The sequence below is a fragment of the Petaurus breviceps genome, unplaced genomic scaffold (assembly GCF_028583685.1).
Source record: "Petaurus breviceps papuanus isolate PSGF00001 unplaced genomic scaffold, PetGlider_PUasm1.0 80, whole genome shotgun sequence".
Classification (NCBI taxonomy): Eukaryota; Metazoa; Chordata; class Mammalia; order Diprotodontia; family Petauridae; genus Petaurus; species Petaurus breviceps.
In genome coordinates, this window is record NW_027186540.1 from 20709725 (window position 1) to 20728424 (window position 18700).

Here is an 18700-nt window from a genome sequence, read left to right on the forward strand (position 1 = left end):
AGAACAAGCATTCACATGGTGGTCAGAAGAAGCCATATGAGGACACTTTTTTTTTTTTTGGCTTTTTGAAGGGGGGAAAGCAGGGCAATGACTTGCCCAAGGTCACACGGCTAGTAAGTGTTAAGTGTCTGACGCTGGATTTGAACTCAGGTTCTCCTGACTCCAGGGCTGGTGCTTTATTCACTGCACCACCTAGCCACCCCATACAAGGATACTTTCAAGGTCTCTCTTAAGAACTTTGGAATTGATTGTGTGACATGGGAGACACTGGCACAGGACTGCTCAGGATGGTGTGCCCTCATCAGAGAAGGTGCCGTGTTCTATGAGAAAAGCAGAATCGAAGTACCCCCCCAAAAAACTCGAACTCCACAAATTTAGTGAATCCACCCCCAAATGGTCACGTGGACTGTTTGTGTCTGAGCTGTGGCAGAACGTTCTGAGCTCGCATTGGTCTCATCAGCCACAGTCAGACTCACTGTAACTTGACCCTAGCATAGTGATGTCATTTTGGCCCTCTTCGAGAACGAAGGACAACAACCAATACTGACAGTATTCTCATCACAGATAGGCTGGCAAAGCTTCAAAAAGGGCAACCTTTTTCTCCCTTCTGTTCCTTGCTTTAGCCATGTCTTAGGAACCCTGCTTGAAGAGGACACTTCCCTTTCTTAGGGAAATAGTCTAAAGATTCCTTGCAGGATGGATTTTCCTCTGCTGATTTTGCAGAGACCTCTACTGGCCTTGTCCTGACATCTCTGTGGCTACTTTTCTGGAAGTTCTTTCTGCATCCCATTTTTACATCTAGGTTGTTAGCTTCAAGTATACCTAATTGACTAGTTTATTGTTAAGCTAGCAAAATTTATGACCCAATGGTCTTGTATTGGATTTCTAACTTTCTCTTTCTAAACACCTTCACTCTTAGCCCATTCATGAAGCTTAGATGATACACACACCTTGGGTCTAATGGGTTACACCTTTATTAGGTCAAGCTGCAAGATCTGTGGACTTTTCAGGTTGACTTTTGATGAGCTATTTCTCAGGTATTTTTCTTTAGGAGCAACTTTCCCATAATCTCACTTTCGCTTTTCAGCAGCAGCTCATTATGTGACTTCATCATAAGAGTGATCCCTCTGTAACTACATGTCATGTGTAAATCTTGTGCATGCTTCCTCAGGAATGCTCCATCAGAGTAAAAACACAGAGAGACTGATACTTGAAGAGGCTGAGACTTAAGGCCAAAAGAGAAGGAAGATTGCAGTTCTTTATTTCTTAAGATCTTCTTGCACCATCCATTAAGTCTTGGCTGAAGAAGTAACACGTGCATTTGGCACTTAAAACCAAGAGAGCCAAACACTGCTGCATTATATCTCTGAAAGTACCAAATAATAGCTAGCATTTATGTAGTTCCTCAGTGTTTGCAGAGGGCTTTCCCTGTGATTTCATTTGATCCTCACAACCACACTGAGGTAGGTGCCATTGTTATCCTCATTTTATAGATGAGGAAATTAAGATTGATAGAGATTAAGTGATTTGCCCAGGGGCATACTCACATCCTGATCTGAAGTCCAACATTTTATCTTACTGGGACACCTAGGTGCTCTAAATCTGCAATAATCAATTGCGAAGTGGGCTTTTTAAAAATAGGGTATAGCGGGACATGCCTGTAATCCTTGCCCCCATGAGAGCACAAGGCTGATGGATCACTTGTGCTTGGGAGTTTTGAGCTACAGAGGGCTTAAAGCCAATTGGGTATCTGCCTTAAGTCTGGTACCAATATGGTGAACTCCTGGAATCAAGTGACTACCAGGACATCTTAAGGAAGGGTGAAAAGGCCTGAAAAAAAGAAACAGGTCAAAGCTTCTGTGCTGATCAGCAATGGGATCTGGCCTGTGAGTGACCAAAAAAACATTAGTGTTGGGGAATTTAATTAGTTTTAGCATTCTGAAGCTTCCTGGTGAAACAGGTGTGTTCTTAGAGTGGCTTTTCTGGAATGCTGCAGAGGTGCTCTTTATGTATGAACCATCACCTGTCACCTTGTTCTAGCCACTGCAACCAAGACTGGCACAAAGTGCCCTTAGGAGCATCAAGGCCCAAGAGGACCGGGTTGTCTCTTTGTAGAGGATGGATGTCCCAGTGCAGAGGAGCTCAGATTAATATGGCGTACTTCTTTCAGATGATACATACTTTTAATGTTTTTTCTCCTTCTTTAGTCTGTCTCTACTGGAAGATAAGAAAGTCAGCCTGTTCGTAAATGTCACAAGTAAAAGCTGCTCCTGAGACAACTGGTGCCTTTAAAGTCCCCTGACTAGCAAGATTGGATCAGTGTTTCGACTTTGCCAACCCTCTCTTTGGGCACAGAATAAAACCGTTCTTTCTAGGCAGGCTCCCTTCTCTGCAGGAGGATCCTGGTTAATTAGTAGACGTTTTTGCTGCCAACATGCCTCTTAGAGATGAAAGGTAGATGTTTTCTCCTGGCACTAATTAGAAATGAGCACTGTATAAAAAAATTATGAAGGGGATCTGGCAACCTAATTCCTCCAAGAGAATCAAGGCTTTAATTTAACTCTGGCTTAATTAATATCTGAGACTGCATTATGTATTGATTAGGTACTGGACAGCTAGGTCACACAGATAGAGTGTTGGACCTGGAGTCGGGAAGACCTGAATTCAGCTCTGGTCTGGGCAAGTCACTTAATCCTGTTTGCCTCAGTTTCCTCATCTGTAAAATGATCTGGAAAAGAAAATGGCAAACCAGTCCAGTATCTTTGCTGAGAAAACCGCAAATTAGGTTACAAAGAGTCAGACACAATTGATAAACAACTCAACAACAACAGCAACAGCAAATAGGTATTGATATGTTGCCCACATAATTTATTTTGGTAGGAGGAAAAGGGGTTGACCTATACATAAGGAAACATCAGTGAGGAAAGTCCCTTCTACCAATGCAGATGAGCATTTGCTCTGCAACTTTCAATCTTAATTTCCTGGGGGCACTAAGAGATGGTTACTTGCTCTGTGTCACAGAGTCAATATGTTTCAAAGGAAGGACCCAATCTAGTGCATCCTGGTTCTAAGGCCACCTCTCTATCCAGTGCCCCAAACAATTTATCTTCATAATCTTAGGAGAAAATTGAGATTTTTTTTTTTACTAAGCAGAGAGACTTTGAATTCCTTCCCTTCTTTCCTTCATATTTGATTCAAAATTCCCTGACTTTATTAAGTTTTTCCTTACTATCACCACTGTGCTTTGATCACTTCTTTTTTTTTTTTCCGAGAGAAAATGGGGTTAAGTGACCTGCCCAAGGTTACAAGGCTAGTTTTGTGTTAAGTGTCTGAGGCAGGATTTGAACTCAGGTCCTCCTGACTCCAGGGCCGGTGCTCTATTCACTGCGCCACCTAGCCGCCCCCTGATCACTTCTTGACCTCCCTTTTTTCCCCTCAGATATGAGGTATTCAATTGGCATTATATTCATGGGCCTATTCCTTTCTAACACATCATTTATATGTTTTTTATAAAGGTGTTAAGTTTGCACAGTCAATAAGATAGCAGGTTTCTTTTAGCCAGGGAACATGTCTTCTCTTTCTTTTGTGTCCCTCATTTAGAGCATACTGAAAATGTTTAAAAAAAAGGTTGGTCATGGGTTGACTAACATTTTGAGTTTTATGTGGATCCAGGACTGACCTTAACCTAGGTGGGATGTGGTGACTTCTTCTACTGGATGGCACATGAGGAATTCCTGCCTCCGAATCTTCCTCAGTGAACTATCACAACACCTGACATTCTGTTGTTGGGTTAATTCCATTTCTTTATGTCAATAAAAACCCTGGCATTAGCTGGGCATTCAAGAGCCTCCCTCCATTATCTTGCTCAAACCACTTGTCAATGTTATCTCCTATTGCTTTACATTTGTAACCCCTTCTCCAGTCCATCTGGTCTCTCTTCTTTTCTCTTCTCTGAATATCTTGTTTCTGAACCTTTCTTCACAATAGGTTTTCCCTTCCTTGCCATAACCTAGGATGCCCTCTCCTCTCTTCTTTACTTTTTCTAAATCCTACTCATTCTTCAAAATGCAGATCAAGTATCATATTTCCCATGAAGTCTTCCCTGACCCCCCCTCTTATTTGACTGTTGATGTTTAACATCTATTATCTACCAGTCATTCACACCTCTGTATGATTTATTTCATTCTAATCACCCTCTCCTGTTTTTTCTGCTACCTAGTTGGGAATAGTACCGTAAGAGAATGAGAGTTTTGGAAGGAGAGGCACTAGAGAAGGATGATTTTGGAGCATGAGGTAATTCCTGGGTGTGCACCATTATTGGGGAGTTTTTGTGCAGTTAGAGGCAGGATGAAGTCACTAGGCCTGGTAGGAAAGAGTCATGTGACAGGGGCCCAAAAATGAAGATGCGAAGTACTAAATGTGATGTAGGAGAAAGAGTATTTCGTTTGAAGCCTTCAGTTATGGATTCTAATTCTGACTTCCATTGACTGCTTTGGGCAAACACTTTTACCTCTCTAGGCCTTAGTTTCTTCATTAATAAAATGAAATGGATGAATTATATGATGCATAAGATCTCTTCCCCCAAATATGGGCAGTACTATTTAAATTACCTTAAATAGATCATATTATGTAATAATTTACCCTTATGAATTTTCAGATTTACCCTAACTGACCACTAGATGTCAGGTCATTACCATTTAATTATTTTATATTCCAGTTTATAAAGTCTGTTCCACCCCCTACCCCCCTACTCCCTACCCCCACAGTAGTTACAGTCATAGCAAAACAGGCACCACAGGAGTGGCTTAGCCATTGAAGAGTTATAGTTTTTCCCCATTAGTGCAATACTTCAATTCAACAAACATTTGGTCAGCCCTCACCGTGTAAGAAGCACTGTTTTAACTATTTGTGCCTTGGGAAGGAAGCAAGAACATGAGGAAATACAGGGTGAATCATACTGGATTTGTTTAGAATTCATGGGCAAGAAAAGATGAATGAAAGATAATCTGCAGAATCATGGTTAGAATCAGATGTTCCAGTTTCCCAGGCTGGATTGTATTCTCTCTGCTAAATGCTTGCTGCTGGAGTATATGTCAGGGTTCAGAAACTATGGGTTGCAATGGTATGATTTTAAAGTGCTCTATGGAGGTTCCATTGTGATTCAAAGAACTCCTGGTCTCTGGGTCCAGACCAGGCCTAAATCTGGGCTCTAACTCTTGTTAGCTGTGTCATCCAGCTTCTCTGAGCCTCAGTTTCCTCATATATAAAATGAAGGTAATAATACTGGAACTATACTTCACAGCATTGTTGTGAGGAAAATGCTTTTCAAACCTTAGAAGACCTTACAATGTGAATTATGATGATGGCTAGTGTTGTTTCTTGACTAACAAATAATATATATAATAAATATTAAATATATTTTATTTAAATAATATTAAATATAGAACTAACATCAAATATGTAAATAATATACAATACAAATATATTTATTATATTATTTTTATAATAAATAAAAATTTATAATTATATCATTATACATAATGCAAATGATATATATATACGTGTGTGTGTGTGTGTGTGTGTGTGTGTGTGTGTGTGTGTACACACATTCTTTCTTGAGGAATTCTTGGCTCCTTTCAAGGCTCAGCTGAAGCGCCATCTTCTCGGAGAGTCTCTTCTTGATCCTTCTCCTCCTGCCTCCCTTATACGCTTCCTCTGCCCTATTACCGCACTGTTTTTGCATTTACTGTGATATACTTTGCGCCTGTTGTTTCCCATCAGTAAAACGTAAGCTTCTTGAGGACAGGAACAGTTCTTTTGACTTTGTAATCCCAGCATAATATCTGGCACGGGATAGCCACCCAATAAATGTTATTTAATCCTATGATTTTAAGAGATTACAAAATCGCCAGTAAAAGAGATTTTTTTGCCTTGTGCTATTTTTGTTTACATTATTCATGTGCTCCATTCTGGCTTAAAATGAAGCCAGGAGTGTGAGTTCAATCTCCACAAGGAGCAATTATCTTCAGTCAGTTCCATGGTCACAGATTGTATGAACTCTAAGCATGAGCCAGAAAGTTCATCAATGCAAGCTAACATTCAGGAGGGAGTCTGGGCAAGGAAGTGTGAATAAAATGCAAATCTTTCACTATGAATAAAAAAAATACCGTATTGACATTGTGTTAGTATTGGAGGACAAAATGTACTTTCATGGTTCTGTCATATCCCTCAAATTATTAAGTGAATATGTTTTTGCTCCAATAATTTACCTCTTAAAATATCCAGAGTTTAAGTACCAGGATAGCAGATGATTAAATGTTAATGGAATTTAGAGTATGGGAGGAACTCTAGAGATCATTTAGTCCATTAATTTAAAGACTTAAATTTAATGATTTTAAAGTACATTTTAAAGATGAAGAAATGGAGCCCCTCTCAAAGTTAAGTGATTTGTTCCAGTAAAAGTTGGAATTCCAACCTGAGTTCACTAGTTTCAAATCTATTGCTCTTTCCCATGAGACTACATGGCCCCCAAAATGAATTTGTAATTTATTGTTCCATTCTGCTTTGATGTGTTGTTTGATGACTAGGAGGCTTACTTTTTCTCTCTTGTATTTTGAGAATGTAAATAAGCTTAATGGATAAAATAAATTCATCTAAGAAGCCACAACTTTGGTTAACCTTCTTTTGTGACTCTAAAAGGGGTGATGGGGCATATCGCAAGACAGAAATCTACAGTGAGCCTACCTGCATGGTGGTGTAAAAAATAGCAATAGAATTTAGAAAACTTAAGGTCAAGTCTTGGGTCTGAAACGGGCCTTGTGATCTGAGGCAAATTATGGCACCTCTCTAAATCTGTTTCCTTATGTGTAAAATGGAGGTGATACTGAATACTGCCTACGTCATAGGGGAATGGTGCTTTGTAAACTAAAAATTGCTATTTAAATATGAACTACTGCTATTATCACCTAGTAGTACTTTAATTTAGGCTTCCCTGCTTAGCTATAAATCACTAAACTATGAGTATAAAAGTCTCAGGTTATTCACTGGATATAAAAGTGAGTGTCCTTTGTTGTGAGACGGAGAGAAAATGAAGAAGGTTCTTTTCTAGCTAGACGAGGTCATGTTCTTTTAGTTATTTTCTTTTACATTTTAGGGTAATTGTCCACATCAGAGCTACCCTGTTACCTCAGATATGAAAAGAACTAGCAATTCTTTAAGCTTTGATTCCCTTAGGTTCGAGAGCTTGGGTTAGATGAGGAGGTCTTAACCTATTTTTATATTGTGGCTCCCTTTGTCAGCCTGATAAACACTATGGGCCCCTTCTTAGAATAATGTTTTTTTAAATGCATGAAATACTCTATTAAATACAGTTGTCACAATTTTTTTTAAAGTTCATGAAGCCTAGGTTAAGGATTTTAGCAGCCCCTTCAAACTCTAAAATTCTAGGATCATATATTCTTACAAGGCTTCAAGACATTAATTGGGTATGCTATGGAGAATTCTAGAAAAGATACGGGCGAGACTAGAACAGGAATTGAGTTGGTGAAAGGATATCCCCACTAATTAAATCAAGTCCGCAAAATGCAGAGAAGCAAAATATTCCAATCAAGAGTGTTATCATGTGTAAGGTAAAGAATAAATCGACTTTCTTCTATACGTGTGTTTACTGTATATCTGGTACAACATAGACACTTACTTGTTAATTGATTGACCAATTGATACTCTTATGTTTTAGTTTTTATCTCTGTTCTCTTCTTAGGAAGTAGCAGCTTCAACTGCTTATCTTTGTTTTTTATTTATAAGAATTGGGGGAGCATCTGGGCCCAATTCTGAGCTATATTCATGCTATATCTTCATATTTTTCAGGTGCAGAGCTTTAAGGGCTACTGGGAAAAACTGAACTCCAATTTGGAATATGTCAAATATGCTAAACCACGTTTACAGTATAACAACAATGTGGTTAGGAGAGAGTGGAGGAACTTAATTTCAGAAGAGGTACGTATAAGGTTGATGAGGTCTTTGAGTAACTTCTAGATTTACGCAAAACAGAAGGTAAAAATATATATATTTTAGAATTAGAAGAGCATTTTTTTAAACATCTTACCTTGCGCATTTGATTTGCTGATGAGGAAGTTGAAGTCCAGATAGAATTAATGAATACATTTCCCAAGATTGCATACTAGTGAGTGGCAGACCTGGGATTAGAACTCAGTCCAAGTCTTCTGATTCTCAGTTGTTTTCCATTAGTCCATGCTGATTGAGATGGCTTAGGGCTATGGGATTCTGGGGTGCTATGCATATTCTTAGTTGAGATTTTAAAAATTAAAATTCCCATAGTAGCTGGGGACAATAGAACTCCTCATCTTCAGGGGGGCAGTTAGGTGAAACAATGGATAGAGCATTGGGCCTGAAGTCAGGAAGACCTGAGTTCAAATGCAGACTTCGATAGTTACTGGTTATATGACCTTGGACAAGTCACTTGACCTCTGCTTGCCTCAGTTTCCTTAACTGTAAAATGGGGATAATAATAGCACCTACCTCCCAGGATCCCAGATGAGTCTCAACTGAAATAGTCTTTGTAAAGCCCTGAGCACGGTGGTTGGCACATACTGGACACTATATAAATGTTTATTCCCTACTACCTCCCCCCCCTTATTCTTGAACTCATATTTCCAGCTTTGGGGAACTAAACAAATAGCTGTTTCCCCCCATTTTTGGAGATCTGAACTTTGGGATGTCATATTGTAAATATGAAAGGTAACCCCTCTCCATATGGCTTTTATCTTTCACATCTTTAACATATCTCATTCTAGAAAAAAGGGAAAAGAAGATCTACTGTATATTTCAGGAACATTCTTGAGAATGCTGTAAAGTAAGTTAACCCTAAGTGTTATCATCTATATTAGTAAACTAGATATTGTTCTTTGAAAAAACCTTATTTAACCAAGCTGATGAGAGATGATTAAGTTAGTTCTTTCTTCAATTGTGTATACTTAGCAGAATTGAACATTCCATTTATTGCGTTTTGGTATCTGGATTCCATTACAAAAGCAAGTAATTTGGAGTAGGAAGGAGGTAGCTATAATGAGAAGAATGCTAAGAAAGTATTTATATATTGAGTTTTGTTAACCTTCACTTGTCCCCCACCAGTAATAGGTAGTTAAGAAGTTTTAGATTGCTAGCAAGCTTGGCCTTACTTTGAAGGTTTAATTAATATAATTTCTACAAACTGAGTCATCTCACAGGGGTAGAAGTGTGGGCCAAATTCTGACCTCTATTCTATCTTTTGTTTCTATTCTCTCCCGTAACTGAGAAGTGCAATTGTTGTAAATTGCTACAGAGGTTTAAGATGAAAAAGTGTTATGTGATTTTATAATTGTTTAATGTCACATTTTTTGCCAAGTTAATTTAAATCATGAAGCTCTCAGCAGATAACAATTTCTACCATACTCTTTAGTATTTGAGGTATTTAAGTAGTAATTGCTTTTTGTGATATTATAACCTTTCTTTTTACCTCTTAATGCTCATATCTGTGAATAACATAAATCTATTTTTTCTCTATAGGGTGATTTCAAACCTAGAAACATGGACAGTAGGTAAGAAAAGACCTGAACAAAAACCTCTTGTCAATGTCTTTCCACAAATCCTCCTTAGAAGATCCATCCAAAATGCTAGAGGTCTTCTTTGGTACTTGAGGGGTTCTCCTTCCTTCCTTCCTTCCTTCCTTCCTTCCTTCCTTCCTTCCTTCCTTCCTTCCTTCCTTCCTTCCTTCTTTCCTTCCTTCTTTTGTTTTTGCTTTTTGGAGGGGGAAAGGCAGGGCAGTTGGGGTTAAGTAACTTGTCCAGGGTCACACGGCTAGTAAGTGCTAAGTGTCTGAGGCCAAATTTGAACTCAGTTCCTCCTGACTCCAGGGTCATTTCTTTTCCCTCGCTCTTACTCTAGGACTGGCCCAGCTGCTCATTCAGTCATGAGTTCCTTGGGAATATATTTTGTGCAAGTTCTTCCACATAAACAAAGATTGATAATATCTTGTAGCCAACCTTAATTCATGTACTCACTATGAAAGAAGAAATAAAATATTTATTATGTACTTATTATGTGCAAAGAACTGGGTTATGTGCTGAGGACACAAATAGAAAAGCAAGACAGTCCCTGCCCTCAAGGAACTCATATTCTAATGTGCCTTACCATTGCCTTTTGGGACAGATCATAGCGTTCTATAATTTACAGCCATTTAGCAGCACTGGGAAAATAGCAATACTAAAGTGATGGGCTTTTGTACCAGTGAGGATATTGAGAGCATTGAAAGCATCACAGTTTTCCAAAAGTTATGGGTCCTGTTTTCTGTCTTCAGGATCTATGTAAAATATATGCATTTTGCTGTACTCACTGAATGGAGTTATTTACCTAATTGCAAAATAAGTTTTTCATCCTTTTTGATTTTCCACTGTGGACAGTTGGATCCCTCTCTGATTTTTATAGGTTTTACCAAGAAGGCTTTGTGTTATTCAGGACATTAATCCAGTTAGAATCAATGACTCATGAAACAATGTTATGTTTTGCTCATGTCAGTTAGCCAAATGATTTTACTGCAGGGTTTTATGATTTTAAGGTGATTTTTGACTATACTATATTAATGTTATTAGTCTGAAACTGGTAGGTAGCTAGGTGGTGCAGTGGATAGAGCATGAGGTCTGAAGGCAGGAAAATCCATTTTCATGAGTTCAGATCTGGCCTCAGACACTTACTAGCTGTGTGACCCTGGGCAAGTCACCTAACCCTTATTTTGTTGATCTGTAAAATGAGCTGGACAAGGAAATGGCAAATCACTCCAGTGTCTTTGCCAAGAAAACTCCAAACGGGGTCATAAAGAGTCAGACACAGCTGAAATGACTGAACAACAACATGTGAATCTGTTTGACTGGGCCAGTCTTTAACTCCAGCATCCACTTAAGGAAGTCACTTGCTTCTAAGTTCTCATTTCTCTAACTATATAATGTTTAGCTTCCCTTCTTTGCTCAGTGTCAGTTGGCATAAAAATCTTTCCATATTTTTTGCCTTCTTCATATTCATTTTTTCTCATGGTGCACTATATTTTTGGTACATTATATTTTTACACCACAATTTGTTTAGCCATTTGGCATTGACTGGGCATCTACTTTGTTTTTCATGCTTTCCTACTATAAAAAGTGTTGTTATAAATATTTTAGTATGTTTGGTGTGAATGGTATCTTTCTTTTTATCTTTGACCTACTTGAGATATATGCTAAATATTGGGATGATCGGATGGTACGGATCCGATTTAGCCCTTGGTTTATATTTTTGTTGGCAGTGATTCAAAGAAGTCCTTTCTTCAGGGTGGTTAGGTGGTACAGTGAATAGAGCACCAGCCCTGGAGTCAGGAGAACCTGAGTTCAAATGCAGCCTGTAGCAGCAAGCACCCCAGGGTGGCTGCTAACACAGGTTCTTAGATCTGCTTTGATAAAGGAAAGCAGCTCAAAATGGGTTAACAAGCTTACTTTAATCAGTCAAATATATATCGTTTACCTAGTTCAGGGGAAAAAGGTCAGCACCCCGAACTTCAGAGTATACAGACAGAATTATCAAGACAGAGAAACAGATCAAGTAGACAGATTTCCAAACTGTCCAACCATTACATCCATACCAAATCAACATCTGGGTTTTTCAAACAACAGGGGCTTCCCAGAGTCTCATCTGATCAAATCACAGAACACTTCTCAAAGTGAGCCCCAAAACAAAGCCTCAAATCAGGGTTTATATAGCCTGTTCCTGGCTCAGATAATGTAACAATCTTCTGGACCCACTGGCCAATCAAAAATTATCTACTGAGAAACAAGCCTCCCACCCCAGGCTCCAGGTGCACTTTAGCGTAGGGGCAGGGAAGATCTTAAAAATTTACATTCCCATTACATGGCCTCAGACACTTAACACATACTACCTGTGTGACCTTGGGCAAGTCACAACCCCAATTGCCCTCCAAAAAAAAAAGAAGTCTTTTCTATGGTTTCTTATAGTTGCATTTCTTCTTTTAAAAACTCTTTTAAACTTCATCAGATACCTTGTCACTAAAAGTAGCAGTCATCATAAGCACAGGTTCACAACTGCTGTCAGGGTGAAATTATCTTCAACCACAGACTGACAGTGCCCAAGTTTATTCAATTGTACCCGCAGAAGTGTGGTATCTTATATTAATTTCCCTGGGTGATTTAAAACTTTCCCTATCTAAAGCGGAGGCTTCCTCCCACTGGCACTAAACAGAGGTTGTCAGTTCCTTTAACTAGAAACATAAGGGTGGTATGACACCAGTTGACTCTAGTCCTGTTGGAAATGGGTTTGACAATCTCTGAAATGTTTCCAGATTGACTGAAGTTCCTGTGTTTACCAGCCCCATCCCTCTGCCTCCCTCCCTCCTCCTCACTGATATCACTTTTTTCTGTGTCTGGATTACTGGTCATCCTCTCTTAATGTGCCTAAGGAAACCTTGTGTTGGTTTCATGTGCTGTGGTTGAACTAATCGCTGGAAGGGAATCATTGTCATTGCTGGAAACTGAACCTGCTGCATGAGATCTAGTGGTGCCATGCTTTTGTTTCCTTCTATCCTATTATCAACTTAAGGACTAGACAAGATGACAGCAAAACGTGGCTGAAATGTAGCCATTTTTTTGCTGAAAAATGACAGTAACATGACCATTTCTTTGGTGAAAGGAACCCTGTATTCTAGGCCCGTACCATGGAGGTGCTTGACCAGTGTATGTTACCCTCCTTGACCAATCTATCACTCAGTTTTGACCATTTCCCTTTGATCTTAGCTACCTGAATCCATGTAGGAAGTGAAGGCAGGGATATCACAGAAAATAGATAAATTTTATTTGTAATGAATTTTTTCTCATTGAATGAAAACACATCTTTTCTCCCTTCTACCACTGAAAAAGAAAGAAAAGCAAAACCTTTGTTAGAAACATTTATAGTAAAGCAAAAAAAAATTCCTATGTTGGGCATATTAAAAAATGTCTCAGTCTGCTTTCTGAGTCCATCAGTCCTCTCTTAGGAAGTGGGTAATATGTTTCATCATGAGCCTTCTAGAATTGTGGTTGGTTATTGCGTTGATCAGGTTCTTAAGTCTTTCACAATTATTTCACTTTACATGATTATTGTTATTGTATATTTTGTTTTTCTGTGTCAACCAACTTTAGCATCAGTTCATACAAATCTTCCTGGGTTTCTCTGAAAACATCCTCTGAAAATATTTCTTGTATCACAATGGTATTACATCAGATTCATACTACTATATCTTGTTCAACAATTCCCCCAGTTAATGGGCATCCCCTCAGTTTCCTGTTCTTTGCAATTGCAAAAACAGCACAGCAAATAATTCGTGTAGGACCTATGTTCTCCTTACTTCCTACTCCCTCAGCTTGTTTGATGCAACATGTCAACTTGGAAGTGGAAAATCTTTTTAACATCACATACTACACTTCCCACTCTGATCAAGTTACTTTCTAAACTAAGCAACTCATGTTTAGATGGGCTAAGATGATAATCCAGAACACATTCTTCCAAACTAAAGTCAGCAATCTCAATGTCAGCATTCTCTCTGGGAGGGAGAGAGAGATGGAGGTAGACCAAGCCTTGTCCTGTCCTGGCTTATTGTCTCCTTAGTTAATAAAATATTTTTATCATTCTGATTCTAATTACTAACCCATTCTTAAGCAATGGAATCTGGTTTAGTTTTTCCACTCAGGGTTTTAGTGTCTGAGAGGAAAAATGTAATTCTATCAGAATTAGGCATCTCTCTTCTTCACCTTTCCATCCTTTCACTTTTCCTCTCACAGAGGTCTTGGTGTCTCTTCTGAATTTATGTGGGAGCCACAGTCTGACATCTGTAAAATCTTCCATTCTTCAAGCATCTCCCAATGAACCAGGGGAGGAAAATCTAGTTTATAGTTTCTAATGCCTCTTATTTTTTGTGGTGGTCGTGGGGTCGGTGAAGGAGTTGGTGTTAAAGGTTGGGAAGCATATAGCAATCATGCAAATATTTGTTGTCTAAATAGTGCTCTGTTTTCTTTCAGAGCCACGATTAGCTCCCCTCTTCCAGGAGGAAGATAATCATCAGAGACTGCTTATGGGACTGGTATGTATTCTATGGGCTGTTAGTATGCTAGGGTACTCTGAACCCCAAGATAGGCAAAAAGGTCAGTTTCTGTTCTTTTATTTTCGCATCTTTTTTATTTCAGGACAGGGAAAGAGGGAAGTCTTGTAATTTTTCTTATTGGTTTTAAATCCAACAAAACAGAACCTGGTGTCACTAAATTACAAATCCTGAGTTTCCTAGAATAAATGAATAAAGAAGCATTTATCACAGTAGTAAGCACTGGAGATACAAATACAAGAATGAAACAGAACAAGCCCTCAAGGAATGGATATTCCAACAGATGACATAATACATATATGGGAGTTGAGGCTAGAGAAAAGAGTTTCTGGAAAATTACAGGGGTGATGAGTTGATCCATAGGGAAGTCAACAGATATCCTTTTTTAGAAACCATGGTAATATGGTGGTATTACTTTGATTTCCCACCCTAGAGGAAGAGGTAGAAAAAAGGGGCATTGAGGGGTAGGTTGGGGGGGAGTTGTGCTAAAAATCTATTCTTCTATGGATCTCTCCAATATTGGTGCTTATACAGTATATTCTTTTTTTTTTTTTAAGCAATCAGGGTTAAGTAACTTGCTCAAGGTTACATGGTCAGTTATTTCTGGGTGTGGTGCTAAGTATCTGAGCCCGGAGTTGATCCCCAGGTCATCCTGACACTGGAGCCGGTGCTCTCACTTGCTGAGCCACCTGGCCGCCCCTAAGCAATTGGGGTTAAGTAACTTGCTCAAGGTTACATGGCCAGGTGTTTCTGGGTGGATGCTAAGTGTCTGAGCCTGGGATTCGATCCCCAGGTCATCCCTACACTGGAGCCAGTGCTCTTACTTGCTGTGCTACCTGGCCGCCCCTATACAGTATATTCTAAAGAATTTAATTATACTTGAATTATGTTTGACTTTTCTTTAGGTTTTCATTTCGGTTTTAGAGCCCATGCTTTCATGTAAACATGGATCTGCTGAATTTTAACCTGACTTAGGGGTATATTATACTTTACTTGTGAAGGAGGGGAGAGGAATTAGTGAACATAGTGCTGAAGTTGTGTGTGTGTTTTTGTGTGCTTGTGTGTGTAGACTGTAAGCAAGTAGACTTTAAACTCCATGTTTTCTTAGTTTCTATCCCCTCATCCTGGCTAGTACAACTTGGTAATTTGGGGGAAAAGATCTGTTTGATTTAACATTTGATACCATTTCCCTCCTCTTAATCAAGCTGTGTTTTTTTTAAGTCTAGTAACTCATATGAAGACAAGATATTATTGTGATTGTCAGCTAGAACATACACCTATATACCTCTCTGCCCCTCTTAGCTTGGTTAGGTCCCATTGACAATATCCACATACCAGTACTCTGCAACGATACTCCCCCCCCCCAACTTCATTCACGCTCTGTGATAGGCAATGACAGAGATTTATAAAAGAAAAAAAATCAGGTGTTCTGACAAGGGCTGGTTTGAAGCAACATAGTGTAATGGAGTGGCATATATGATAATGCCTTAGATACTTATTGACTTGTAACCAAATACCTTAAATACTCAGAGCCTCAGTTTCCTTATTTCTAAAATGAGGGTCATCAAACTTTCTCTGCCTGCCTCATGGGGCTACAGTGAGGTTCACTAAACTTAAAGTATTATATAAATGTAAATCTTTCTTATTTCATGTCTTCCTTTGGCCTTAAGGGATTTAGATGGTATTACCTCTTCTAACATTTTCTAAAAGGGAAGACCAATGACTTTGGAATTTACATGAGGACACCAGGGCAAGAAATAAGTCCAAATTTCCTACAGTAGTAAAAACACAGAACTTGGTTTGGGATCTAGGTATGATTTTTATTGGAATGCCCAGTGTTATGGGAGCTGAGAGTCTTTTTAACCAGTCATCCTGCTGAGAGAGGACAATGAAAATTATGAACAGTTTTGCCCAGGCCCCATAGGGAATGGGATTTGTCTCATTCACTAGATTCTATTTAAACGGTCTTAGAACTTGAATATTTCAGGAACCTTGTTCCTCTTCAGTGAAGATATATCATCTTTATAGTGTAATTCTCAAGGTTTGTCACTAGGGGTCAGAAGCCTCATTTTGTTCAAAGTGCCACCAGTTAAATATTCCTTCCAAGTGCTCTCGGAAAGGGATTTGTTCTGTGAAGTTTGGAGTCAGTCAGACGGCCAAACTTGAGGACCTAGAGGGCCACATGTGGCCTCGAGGCCACAGGCTCCCCACCCCTGGATTAGGAAATAGGTAAAGAAGGGGGAAAAGAAAAAAAGAAAAGAAGAAAAAACATGGAAGAGGAGGAGAATAGCATTAGCAGTGTTACGTGTTGGCCTGCCTCCACAGATTTACAGAATATGAAAACAGGGCTATTTTAGGGCAGTAAAATGAGTAATTGATTTATTGCCTTGGTATAGTGTGTGTGTGTGTGTGTGTGTGTGTGTGTGTTTGCTTTATTCAATGTTTCTGGTTTGGACTGGCAAAGAGATTTATCACTTATGTTTTCTTCTCTTAAGATCATTTGTCCTGATCTTTGTGAAAACCAGGTAATCAAGTAGTTGTCTGTATTGTGCTGTGTAGAGAGGCAGAGTGATTCAGTACATAGAGTTGGAGTCAGGAAAACCTGGGTTCAAATTACATCCTTCACACTTTCTAACTTTGTGACTGTGGGCAAGTCTTTTAATCTCTCTGAATATCCATTTGCTGAGCAGAGATAGAGGGATAAATGAAAGAGATGCAGAAGTAGAATCAACAAGACTTGACAACTGATTGGATATGAGTGGGTGTTATTTGTACGAAGGGGATGCTGCTTATCCTGCCTATTTATCTCTCAGTTGTGAATCAAATGAGATCCCGTAGGATGAGAGCTGGAAGGAACTTTAGGAATCAGCCGTCTAGCACAGTCCCCCCATTTGACAGATTAGGAAACTGAGACCTTGCATAGGGTCACAGATATTAAGCTGAATTACCAGTATTTGAACCTAGATCCTCTGAATCCAGTGTCCTTACCAGGGTAACATACTACCACATGCTTACCACTGGAACTTACCCACCCAGTGGGTATGTGAGACCTGTCAACTATAAAGCATCCTCCAAAAATGGAAGGTGTCAAGATATTGGCACTTTTATCCTCACCCATTTGGTAACTCTGGGGAAAGTGGAAGTAGCATCATTAGAAAGTTGCAGATCCTAATAATTTAGCCTCTGTGCTTTGTGAGCATTTGGAGGAATATTGAGTGTGAAGGGAATTCTTTTTACACCATGTTCTATGTGTCAGTTGACTTCTTAAAATGACTTGTGAAATTCAGACCCTCTGGGGAAAAGGTGCTAACATTGTTTCGCTTCTTCTGGTATGAGAGACTCAACTTTATCTTATGTGTCTAACTTCTTTTTAATTTTTTTTAAATAGATGGTCTCTGAGCTGAAAGAGCATCTCTTACGAAATCTACCTGTACAATTCATAGGAAAGAAGAACATTGAACAATTAGTCCTGGACTATGTTTCAAAAATGGTTGGTTTTTTTGTTTTTATCACCTGTTCACTGAATCTTATTATGTTTCTGTAATTTCCACACACCTCCTCTTTTTTTTCATCCTGCAGTATGCCAAATATTCATTGGTTTAACAATTTTGCCTTCATATTCCCAGTGATCAGCACAGTGCTTGGCACATAGTAGGGACTTAATAAATGTTTGTTGACTGACAATGTTACAGAATTGCAAGAAGTATATATGGCACCTTTCTATTGCCCCAAGGATCTTACAATGATAAAATAATAGAGAGAATATATGCAAACACATTTATTTGATTCTGGTAAATAGTTAATTACTTCTAAATCATGTAAGATTCCTGTAGTCAGAGCCTGGAGTTTCCAGAATAATTGATAGTTATATAACAATGTTGGCCCACAGAGTTTTATGAATAACAGTAATGATTTCTGCATCCTGGTGTTTATGACTATATTTTGATTTGCCATTATCTGCATTACTAGAATAATGTGAGTCACTGTTACTATTCTTGGTGTGGGTGGATAGTTTGCATTTTAAGACTGTCTTGCTCTTCCAAAATATAGGAAGTTGAAGCCTTTTTAAAAATTGTTGGCAGGATGGAATAATATAATTAACTTTTTATTGGAAAATTTTTACATTGATGTGTTTGTAAGTGTCACAGTGGATAAGAGTGCAGGACTTGGAGTCAGGAAAACCTGAGTTCACCTCTATGGGCTAGTTACTCAATCTTTCTCAGCCTCATTTTCTCTGTACCTACCTCAGAGGTTGTGAGGATCAAATTAATTAGCATATGTACAAGACTTTGCAAACCTTAAAGCCCTGTATAAATGTCAGCTATTATGTCGTTCAGTCAGTCAGCAAGCATGTGTTAAGTACCTACTATGAGCCAGTATTTCTGTTGTTTCAGTTGCGTTTGACTCTTCATGACCACATTATGAGCCTGGCACTGTGCTAATCCCTGAGTTCAATGTACATTAAAGTAGGTTATATCCATCCATCCATCCATCCATCCATCCATCCATCCATCCATCCATCCATCCATC

The 18700-nt window shown here is 38.9% G+C and overlaps 1 protein-coding gene across 3 annotated transcripts in view; it reads left to right on the forward strand.

The window, feature by feature from the left end:
* The window catches only part of LOC138176039 (gamma-secretase-activating protein-like), a 116026-nt gene that overhangs the window by 73551 nt on the left and 23775 nt on the right, over positions 1-18700 (forward strand). For all 3 annotated transcript variants that reach the window (XM_069106778.1, XM_069106779.1, XM_069106780.1), the window contains 5 exons: positions 7867-7995; positions 8814-8872; positions 9565-9596; positions 14091-14152; positions 17559-17660. In XM_069106778.1, the coding sequence (XP_068962879.1) occupies positions 7867-7995; positions 8814-8872; positions 9565-9596; positions 14091-14152; positions 17559-17660 (384 nt within the window). The remainder of the gene's footprint in view (positions 1-7866; positions 7996-8813; positions 8873-9564; positions 9597-14090; positions 14153-17558; positions 17661-18700) is intronic.